The sequence below is a fragment of the Brugia malayi genome, assembly GCF_000002995.4.
Source record: "Brugia malayi strain FR3 genome assembly, contig: Bm_v4_Chr1_scaffold_001, whole genome shotgun sequence".
Taxonomy (NCBI): Eukaryota; Metazoa; Nematoda; class Chromadorea; order Rhabditida; family Onchocercidae; genus Brugia; species Brugia malayi.
The window spans coordinates 14527478-14538893 of record NW_025062475.1 but is presented as its reverse complement, the minus strand read 5'-3'; the positions used below and the strand labels follow the sequence as shown (position 1 = coordinate 14538893).

At 29.8% G+C, this 11416-nt stretch overlaps 2 protein-coding genes across 2 annotated transcripts; one reads left to right on the top strand and one right to left on the bottom strand.

The window, feature by feature from the left end:
* Positions 1–2495: 2495 nt before the first annotated feature.
* On the top strand, positions 2496–7747 carry Bma-sly-1 (Sly1 protein homolog, putative; the record flags this gene model as incomplete). The annotated part of the gene is made up of 15 exons (XM_001892870.2): positions 2496–2541; positions 2849–3008; positions 3180–3282; positions 3638–3748; positions 3830–3920; positions 4194–4339; positions 4738–4923; positions 5051–5242; positions 5662–5825; positions 5926–6079; positions 6371–6450; positions 6653–6815; positions 6985–7085; positions 7206–7374; positions 7718–7747. 15 exons carry the CDS (start codon positions 2496–2498, stop codon positions 7745–7747), a joined length of 1896 nt encoding a protein of 631 aa, XP_001892905.2.
* Positions 7748–9821: 2074 nt separating this feature from the next.
* Bm5096 (programmed cell death protein 6, putative) lies at positions 9822–10788 on the bottom strand (the record flags this gene model as incomplete). Its single annotated transcript, XM_001892871.2, has 3 exons — positions 9822–10033; positions 10215–10373; positions 10641–10788. The coding sequence occupies 3 exons, from the start codon at positions 10786–10788 to the stop codon at positions 9822–9824; spliced, it is 519 nt and encodes a 172-aa protein (XP_001892906.1).
* Between the last annotated feature and the right edge of the window lie 628 nt (positions 10789–11416).

The window sequence follows — 11416 nt, the reverse complement described above, 5'->3', positions numbered from 1 at the left end:
TTATATGAGGAAAAATAAGTAATAATGAATCAATTAGTTCCATTAAATCGTATAATCTTTCCCTTAGTTTCTTTCAAAAAAAACTTTTTTCCGTTCCGGTTGCGAGAAATTTCCATTCCTTTTTCCGTAAACTACAGCAATGAAACATTCAACCTCAAAACAGTTTTTGAAAGGAGATGTCGTGAATGATTTAAAGATTTAACTACTATTTTTGGGAGAGATTACTGATCTCGGGATGATTCGTTGCATGTAGATGTAAATATGGGCGGTAACAGAGAATAGTACAGTAATTTGACAGACAAGAATTGAAATTGAACTTTCCGGGTTCTTGGCAAAAACATACAATGACCCCTTTCAACGAGGGTGACCTCCTTATATAGCAAGCAATATGCGTAAACAACGTATGTGTCATTTACAATATGAGGTTGACCCCGCCGAAAGAGTAGTCGGTCTAACAAAGGGCTGTTGACCTGGTTTACAAGCAAATCTATTTACTAGTTGACAAGCAGCAAAGGACAACAGTTAAGCAAAAGTTGTTAACCTCGTAAATTGAAGGATAATTTACAACAATGAGGTCAACTGAATGAAGAGCTGATACTGTGTAAACAATATATAAAAGATTTACAGTCTAAACATAAGAGTGAAAACGAAGAGTTCACAAATATTACTTTCAAAATTTCATATAACAAACATATTTCTTACTCACATTTTCAACTTTCATATAATACTTTAGAGTTTTGGGATATTAAAATCTTCTATAGGAGGCAATTTCTCGTTGAAATGAAAATTTTTACTAGCATAAAATTTAAATCTGGAAGAAGCCTTGTAACTTGGCTTCAACAAAAACAAAGATTCAAGTTTAATATTTTTTTGAGGTATATTCTTCAACCTGCATCAGTTTTTTTTTCTCTCTGAGGATTCTAACAAAAATGAGTTCTCTCAGCTAGAGCAATGAATTCATATGAAATTCTAATTTGAGAAAACATGAAATGAGGCACATATTTTTGTAGTGAATATAAATTCTTCATTTGCACCGGCCAATATAACTCTTCCGCAGATATATTAGTAAAAAAATTTTAAAAATTTATCAACAAAATTTATAAGTTTAATTTTCATAAATTATATTTACACTAATTTATCTTATTACTCTATCACTTATGTTTTACTTAATATTTTTTCAGTAATTTTCATATGTTATCTCAATATATTATGACAGTATCCCTTCTAGCTATTATCACATTTTTTTCATCGGTCACCGTAATTTCCCATCTGTAATCCGGAAATATTAATGGAATTACATGTTTTATTAGCACTTTTCTTTTTTATTGTTTAAGTAAGACTTTTCTTCTTCTTTTTTTTTTTTGTAAAGTTCGTGAAGTTTCTAATCAGATATATTTTTTGTTAAAAGTTGGATAACAGACATTATTCAATTTTAAAAAAGTTTAAGAAAAAAAATGTTCCGCCTTTTTTCATTTCATTATTTTTACTGTGCTTTAATTAATCAAAATTTATTAATTAAATTCACTGCGATGTTTTATATTAATAATTCACTGGCACTTCTCTAAATAAAATTAAAATTTCACACAGTGTTGAGGATATTTTCTCGTAATATCTCGAATAAATTAACAAAAGCATATTTCAATAATTCTAATAATTAAATCTAAAAAATTCAATTTTTACGATATTTACCGCTTTTCGTCTTGATGTAAATAATAAATAGTTTACTTTCCTTACTTTTCTTGTTAATAACTTTTAGCAAAATTCTTCTTCAAGCAAAGTTCTCATTAAATATTTAATCAATTGCATAACTTGGTTTATCATTTTCACTGAGAATATTTTGGAATGATATCAGCTAAAAATTGATAAGTTTAATCTTCATTTTAATAACACTTTTTTTTAATTTTGATGACAATTTTGAGAAAATTAAAAAGAAAAATTGATTAAGGATTTTTTTAATAAGAAAGAAAGGGACTTTATATGATGGAATTTATCAGAAAATTTGATTTAATCTGACTTCTTTGTTGTTAATAAAACGATTGAGACGAAGCGTTTCACGTCGCACTCATCTTTAAGTGTTCTTATATTTATGATTTATGACGGACAATTTCAAACCAATGGTTAGTTCACGATGACGTGACATATTTGACATCTTGTAGTGAGAATTGTATTTTGTAGAGAAAAGGACGAAGTAATGGAATAACGAACTAGACCAAGTCATGATTTTTTCTTTTTTTTTTTTCAAAAAAAAAGATGTTTTTATGCTATTATTTTGAAGAAATTTTTTGAAAATGTATGGTGCGTTACATTCATACAATTTATTTATATTAATAATATACGCTTTATAACATAGGTGAATTGTTTTTGCTTGTTCAAAATATGCAGCGCTTATCGATTGTGATGTTCAAAGTGTAACTGAAGAATTTAGCGAATAACTATCAAATATTTAGTTCTAATTAATTTCTATGCATTAGGTAGAAACACAGTGTTGATGAATGATGAACGATCAAACGGAGAACGAAACGATTCGAATGCGACAAATTGGTAATTATTATATGCTCTATTTTACATTCATTCTCATATTTTCCACTTTTTGGAATTTTAAGCTGAATTATTTGGACACGAAAGTATCATCATCTTATGTTTACGATCTTTGTGACATTTTCTATCATAAATATAATTATTTTGATGGATATGTTCATACTTATAATATTTAATCATTTTTTTAACTTGAACTTTTTATACGATACTTATCATGACTTATCATGAAAATGAATAACTAAGTTAGGCTAGTAAGCAATCACGGGAGACGTATTTCACGTTGCGTGATTTCTGTTCATTTTTTTTTCAGCTTCTTTAAAACAGTTGTTAAATCTTAACCAACCGCTGCCAGTGTCGATGGCTGTGGAACCAGTCTGGAAAATACTTATTTTGGATCGCTACGGACAGGATATCATATCTCCGTTGCTAACGATCAAGCAGCTAAGGGACATGGGAATCACTTTACATTTGTATTTGTTAATTGTTTTTAGTTATCAATAATAGTAGATATTGCTTGTTCGGAATTAAACCTGTCATTCTTTTCTTTAGTCCACGCATTTCTGAGTTAAGAGCAAATGATTTAATTTTTGATTGCTAGTGATTTTCTCCGTATGGCTTAATTATGTAATAAGCTTTTGCAGACTTCTAGGCAGCCACCGTGAAATCCTGCCTGATGTACCTGCGATATATTTCATTTCTCCGACCGATGAAAATATTAAAATAATTTGTGATGACCTCAACAAAGTACGTAAAAAAATCGCTTACCGTTTTGGGAATCAGATTTGGTATTACGACTGTTTCTTAAATTGCTGAAATCCTAAATTTGGTGTATGTTTTTAATAGAAGTGTGTTTTAGACTTTAATGGGCATAGAATATGGTTGTTTATAACGGTCCTAAGATGTTTTTTTTTTTTTGGTTGCTACTATAATATAAACAATATAATGAATTAAGAGATTACTGCTTCTTTGATTAAGATATAGAGCAGAACTTCATTTTCAAAAATATTAGAAAAAAGGTTCTCGCAAACTCTAAGCGATTTCTCAAACACAATATTTGTGCTTATCTTTTGTTTACATAGTCATTAATATTGTATTTCAGGGAATGTATGATAGCTATTATTTGAATATGATTAGTCCATTGAGTAGGCCACGTCTTGAGCAACTGGCATCTGCTGCTGTCTGTGGTGGGACGGTTCAGCATGTTCAGAAGGTGAGATTTTAGGAACTTTAATAATTTAATCTTTTATTCAATCAACTTTGTGACATTGTCATTGTCATCCGTTACTTTTAGCTTATGGATCAGTTTCTTAACTTCATATCATTGGAAGACGACTTATTTGTATTGCGAAGATATAATGATAACAGTCCTTTTTCATTTTACGGTACTTATTTTTTTTTTCCGGTGTTAAGTGCTTTTTTTATTTGAACTGTGAACTTTTCATTATTCTTTTGCATGGTCATTCCCTCATTTTGAGGTGTTTTAATCGGATTTTGTACCTGAATTTTCTCGCATATATTTCTAGTCCTTGATAAATTGTAAAATTCAGAAATTGCCAATCCTATGACTTCAAATTTGTTTTCATTTATAAAATTTCCAATTCGTTTCGACCTACGGATGAACTAACTGAGTATGTTATTTGTTGCTTTTCTTTTAGCAATAAGCGATCCTACAGTGACTCCAGAACAGATGGAAATTCTCATTGATACTATTGTTGATGGTTTATTTTCGGTATGTGCAACACTGGGTGTTGTGCCTATTATACGTTGTCTAAAGGATAATGCTGCTGAACAAGTCGCAGTGGTAAGTCAATCCCAGTCCTTGACCTGATTTAATGACCTGAATAAATTCGGGCGATCTGCTTGAGTTTCCTAATATGGAACAGTGTTCATACCTTCTACAGAGCTTTTTTTCATTTGGCTCTGAGTAATAATGAAAGTTTCTAATTTACGTTTAGTAATCTACTCTTTTTTTTTATGAGTAGGAGAACTTTCGGGGTATCTGCTCCTCATTTCTGAGTACTAGTTCGATTCTAGTCGGTTATGGCATACTGAAGTAATAATATTAAGTCAGTGATATAGTTTTATTACCTTTTAAATATTGGGATATGCTATTTGTTAAGCGGAAAACAATGTTACATAAACAGATGCTTATTCCATAAGCATGAAGAAATTTAGTAAAAATATTGAAATTTTTTGCAGCGTTTAGACCAAAAATTACGTGATAATTTCCGTGATGCTCGTAACAATTTATTTGTACAAGACAGTGTTCGCGCTGGGCGATTAATTATTCATCGACCTGTTTTAATCATTGCTGATCGTGGCATGGACATAGCAACAATGCTTCGTCATACATGGACATATCAAGCTCTTATACATGACTTGTTAGTAAGTAATTGGACAAATGGATGAACTGTTTAGTAATTTGGTCGACCTATCTACTTGATAAAATTGTAGTCAGTATTTAGATAGAGAGTTCACTTGGAATCATGAAATGTCAAAACTGTGTTTACAGGATTTGGACTTAAATCGTGTCATAATTAAAGATGAAAGCGGAAGAAGAAAAGAATATGACATGAATTCGCGTGACAAACTGTGGATGGGACATAAAGGAAGCGCTTTTCCATTGGTCGCAGAAGCAATACAGGAAGAAGTTGAGGCTTATAAAAACAGTGAAGATGAGATCAAACGTTTGAAGCATGCTATGGTATAAAGTTAATACGCACTTTATGTCAATACATTTTTTTTTTTTTTTATTTATTCTATTTAATTATTTAGCGATATAATTTGTCTGGAAAAAAGAGAAGGAATCATCCGTTCATTTAAATTATAGAGAACTATTTACTTAATGTACTGTAAAAGTCTTCATTTCATACTCGCTATTTTCTTACACTATCTTGGTTATTTTGAATATTTTTTATATACAGCACAACATATAATGTCGAATAGTTCAGGCACTCCTAGTAAACTGCTGTTTATTGATTCACTAATTGTTTGAAAATTATTTGTAGAGACATCCTTTTTTATCAGCAAATATGTTTGTATTCCATGAGTATTTATCACTGCTTAGGAAATATTTGTACCCAATGATTAGTATTTATCTCTCCTAATTAATATTTATTCTAGGGCATGGATGATTTGGAGTCCGACGAAACTGTAAGTTTACTGAGTGATGCAACAGCTAAGTTGACTTCTACAGTTGGCTCACTTCCGGAACTACTAGAAAAAAAACGTTTAATCGATTTGCACACAACTGTTGCAACAGCAATTCTTAATCAAATCAAGCAGCGGTAAAGATTTTATGTATTTCTGTTGTAGATTTGTTAAATCCACTTAGCTTCACCTTATCGAAATATAAATTTGTGGTTGCATTTTATTAATTTGCTTCAGGAAGCTTGACGTTCTTTTTGAGGCCGAAGAGAAGATAATGAATGGATTATTGAGCAATGCAAGTGTTATAGAATTGATGCGTCAATCTAGTGTCCACGAAGATACTTTGAGAATAATGCTGATCAATTATCTTTGTTCTTCTAATACCTCCAAGGTAACACTTGATGAGATTATTTTAGTCGATCACAAAAGCGAAGTTTGAAAAATCATCGATTTGTTCCTGCAGAATTAGTCAGGAATTAGTTTTAATTGATGTTACAAAAAATGTAAGCTAGGAGAGCATATGCATTAAATGGAAATTTGATTTTTTTTTTTCGAAAAATCGGCCCTTAATTTTTCCAACTTTTAGTCAGCAGTGGCTGGAAGATACGTTTGTGGAAGATATGAAAGATATGTTTAGTTGGATAATTCTGATAATGATTTAATTCTCCAAATTCATTTACAGAATGAACTAAAGGAACAGGCTGATTATCTGAAAGAAATTGGCATGGATGATGCAGCTGTCAAATATGTCAAACAATTAAGGTGAATATAAATGAAAGTTTCCTGATAATAGAAATTAAACTTTTTTTTTTGAAAAGTGTTCTTCACTTAAATGGATTGCATAAATTATTAAATTTTTTTGACAGTGATTGCCATTTCTTTCATATTATACTTTCGTATAGTTTAAGTAATAAAGTGGAAAAGTTGACTTTCAGAAAGACTTATCTTGTAGCGATTGTTACAGATCAATATCAAATATGAGTTTGAATCGTGTAACAAACGACTATTCGGGTGGTGGTATTAAAACAGATAATATGTTTGCAAATCTGCTTAATCGTGGCTCACAATTATTTATGGAAGGAGTGAAAAATCTTGTTCCAAAAAAGCACAATCTTCCACTGACAAAGGTACGTCTCATCGATTTCTTTTGATCTTGCTTACAAATTTGATTTGTAAATTGAATTCTAAAACAGTATGAAAGTTTCGTGTGCTTTTATCGATCAGCATGTTAGATATAAATTGTAATTTAAGACATTTCTTATTTTGTAGTAAAAATTGTTCCAACCGTGATTTTAGATGGTTGACGCAATTATTACTGGTAATTTGCAATGTTATTCACGTAGTGACGCTGAATTTCGGTATTATGACCCGAAGTTAATGCATTCGTCTGGCAAAGAGTATGTTTCTATAAATAGTTTATCGATATTTAATGCATCATATTTTGTCATTTTTTTTTAAAGGAATTTTCAAAGTTTTTAATTAACTGAACTTGGACCATAAAATTATTAAGTCTTTAGGCCTCAACGTGCTCGTGGTAATCCACCACAGGATGTTATTGTTTTTGTCATCGGTGGTGGAAATTATGTGGAATATCAGAATGTTGTGGATTATGGTAAATCAAAAGGTCTTGCAAGGATAACATATGGTTGTACGGAATTAGTCAATCCGAAGCAATTTGTTGAGCAGGTTTAAATTCATAGCTATTGATATGAGTAAGGTTACGAGGAAAGGAGAATTAGATAAGCTTTTATGTTCTCCGTCAGATATTAGTAAAAAAAAAAAAATTGCATTTGGAAATTATTTTCAAAACCAGTTTACAGTTACATAAGTTTTTATTTTTATCTTTAAATTAATTTAATCGTAACATAAATTCGTCGAATTATTGTTATAAATATGTTACTAAATCAGATTTGTTTGTTTTTGTGGAAGTTCTCATTGATCATATCCATAGAACTGTGACTAGTGAATGGAAGTTTCGATGTTTAGTGTAGAAGTAGTATTTCAAGATTCTAAGGTCGTTCATTTTCAGTTGACTCGTCTTGGTCGAGAAATGTCATAGCGGCAGTTGCAAGTAGAAACATTCAGCACTATTAAGATTTGCGTAGTATGACACACAGATTTTTGATTCTGTCGTAACAAATTATTTCGAGCAATTTGACAGTTTTAACTTTTTGGTATTTCACATTTCTATTATACGTTGAAGATAATATGAAGTACCAGAATTGAGGCTAATTTAAATAGCACTGAAAATTTTGGAATATTTAATCCTTGCTAAATTTTGCTCTAGAAAAGTAGCTGAAATTCTGATACCCCTTCGAATGTCTTTTATAAGCTTGGTGCTTCCGGATGTTGTTCCATTTTATTTCTTAACTTTTTTTTTTACTCTGAGTTGTAAATTTGGCATATGGTAAGGAGGGATAATGGTATGATAACAGCATAAAAGTAAATGTAAAAGAGCTTGTTTAAACGTAACAATCGACACCATATGCAGCACTAGGCAAATATTTCTTCACTAACAGAGTAATCAAACAAATAAATGAAGTTATAAGCATAGAAATGCTGCTGGTATGCTAGCTAATTAAACTTCTCCATATGCCCCAAAATTATTTCGAAATCACTATCCTTCATTAAGGCAAATAAGCTTTGAAAAAAAAAAACAAACAAACAAGCAAAAAAGGAAAGAGAAAACAAGATGTAACAATGTGTCAGGCATATAAATTGTTGTACTGAGCTCAGCTGACTTGGATAAAATAAGCGAAGCGATTTGGAGAGTAGATTTGTTTTATTGGACCATGTGGAAAACCATGAGTGCCTGAAATAAGCACTTAGCATTTTCCCCTACATCTGTGTATAATTAGAAGTTGTGAAAATGAGTAATATAAAGTAAAAAAATTAAATCATATATGTATAAATTCACTTCGAATTGGCTCTGTTCATCGATGAGAAAAAAAAAAACCTCCCAACTTTGTATCATCGAGAAATCAAAGAAAGAGAACCGCAATTTACTTAAACATTAAGCCATCTTTAGCCTAATCACTTGTCATTAAATATAGGAGAGTAAAAAGAAAAAACACTAAATGTACATTGAATATTATTTCAATTTATATGTAAATATTTCTTGCAATTTACGTATGTGAAAATCATGCATAAAGGTGATGCAAGCATAGGGAGAAAATGTGTATAATAGTTTGCACAAATATTGCTTTAAAACAAAAGTGAGAGGAAATGTGATACAAGAAACAAAAAAACAAGAATGCAAATATCTAAAAAGTAGTAAAGTTAAAGTAAAATAAAACAGAAAAAAAAAAGGTTAAACAATACACGAGATTTCGGATAATTTAATTGATCAGTTTTTATATTTTAATATTTATTGTTGTCAAATAATTCCTTCTACACTCTTTGTTATTTTCAGTTAGGAAGTTTCATTGCTCATTCATAACTTACATTTAATGCATTTTATCTGTTATGGGGATAATCGTTTATAACACTTAACTGTTTATAACATAAAAAGATATTTTGTCATTTCATGGTGCACGGACAATAGCGCTTACTTATGGTTATCAGTTTTTTCTGTTCCAAAATTTCCACACTAATCGATACCCTTTCATTTTTTTGGACTGATTGATATGTTTTCAGGTTTCCTGAATTAGATTTAAAAGAAATTCTAGGCCCAAAAAATTACGGCAAAAACACTAAAGTGCTGACAATTACTTAATCTGATAACGCACAAAAAGCAACATCGCTTTAAATAAAAAATTAAGCCCTAATAATACACAAAATTATAACTCCGCAAAATTAATTTAAATTTATTTGCAGATTAACTGGACCTTAATTTTAAGAAGGATGAAAGATTTCTTTGATTTCTTTCTAATCTTCATATCTGACTATGAGTTAAGCAGTTTAGATAAATCAGATAATGAACAAACTATATAACTGAGTGATCAAAAAACAAATCTAATTTAAATTCCAAAAAAAAAAAACCCAAAAGAAATTTGACTAATTAATTAATTTATCTAACTCGTTATTCATTAAATAGAAGTAAAATTAAACGACTCTAGATAAGATGTGTATTTATTAAGTGAAAGTGTGCGAATGATAAACAAATTAGTGAACATTTCTGATCACATTCACATTCATATGTTTGAAGTGAATACCATTGTTAAGTATTCTTCATATCCAATAGTAATGATACCATCACGATCAGTGTCTTTGTCACGAAATGCTGCTGTTAACGTTTGTAAAACAACGCATAATTGAATGAAATCATCGAAATTTACGCGATGAGTATGCGTCCTATCAAATTTCATCATTAAGAGATCAATAAATTGATCACTTAATCGATAACCTAAAAATATAAAACAAAAATTAAAAAAAAAAAAAAACAGATTTACCATCTATTGACATATGATACACTCTGAATTAATTTCATTTTCCATTTTTCATTTGCTAAACAAACAATCAATTGTGAAAAAAAAAAAAAAAAGACAATTACAAATACACAATAATATTTGAGGAAGACAAATGACCAAATTTAGAAAGTGCCATTGAAAGCTCTCGTTTATCAATATTGCCAGAACCATCTACATCAAAAGAACGAAAACATTGTGTCCACTGATTGATATAATCCCATAAAGCAGAAAATTCATTGAAATTAATAGCACCATCATGATCGGAATCAAACATACCTGTAAACCTGTCAATTTAACACATTCTTAAGATTAATGTACTATTGTCACATCACTTTTATATTGATTTTAAATTAGATAAGAAATGAAAAATCTATGCTAAGCCTTCTTGAGTAATCATTGCTGTAAGTTAGACTAATCAATTTTAAAATTCTAAATAAGCTGCATCCGTTAATTTTTTTCTTTTAAATTCGAATAAAAATTCCAAAAAATTACTCAGAAAGCATATTTGGAATGTCACTAATGATAAGACATGAAAATATTTACTTATCATTAATCGGCAAGTTTCAGGATTGAACGGATTCCATGTACCATTTGACAATGCGCGTTGTAATTCATCCACACTTATCTTGCCGGAATGATCAGTATCTACACTAGCAAAAATATTTTGTAACGATAAATTTGGCATTGCCATTATGAATTATTTGTTTTGTCTGGAATGAAATATGTAAAATTATTCTAAGCTATAAAAAGAAGAGCTCTACGGAATAATAATGTGATAAAATGAAATGATTAGTTTCGAAATTAGCTTCGATTTTTTCTATTTTTTATTTTTTTTTCGCGAACATAAAATTTTATTTCTTTTTAAATGTAAAATTAAATAAGCACTATTATATATTTCATGAAAATGATAGCTTCCTAATATGATGTAATAGCATATAGAGTGAAAATATATATGAAGCAAACCATAAGCTTCAAATTAGGAATTTTACACCATTTTAAACTTATATTAAATTTCCCGACTTTTGGACATTCTTATTTTTTCATACTGCAAATCTCATCGTATAACAATATAAAAAAAGTTTATACAAACTCTATTAATTCTATTGTTTGAGGAAATTACTAAAGAGAATTAGGGAATCGTTTAAATTCCAAGCGATTAAATTTCTGAAAAAGATTCAGCATTTCAAAAAAGTTCGACAGAAACAAATTAGGAATGGTGAAATAAAACTTGTGGTGATCGTTAATCTTAACAAACTCGAAAATGGAACATTTAAAAGTTGAAAGACTCCAAATCAGCAATATTGGAAGATCTTACAGAT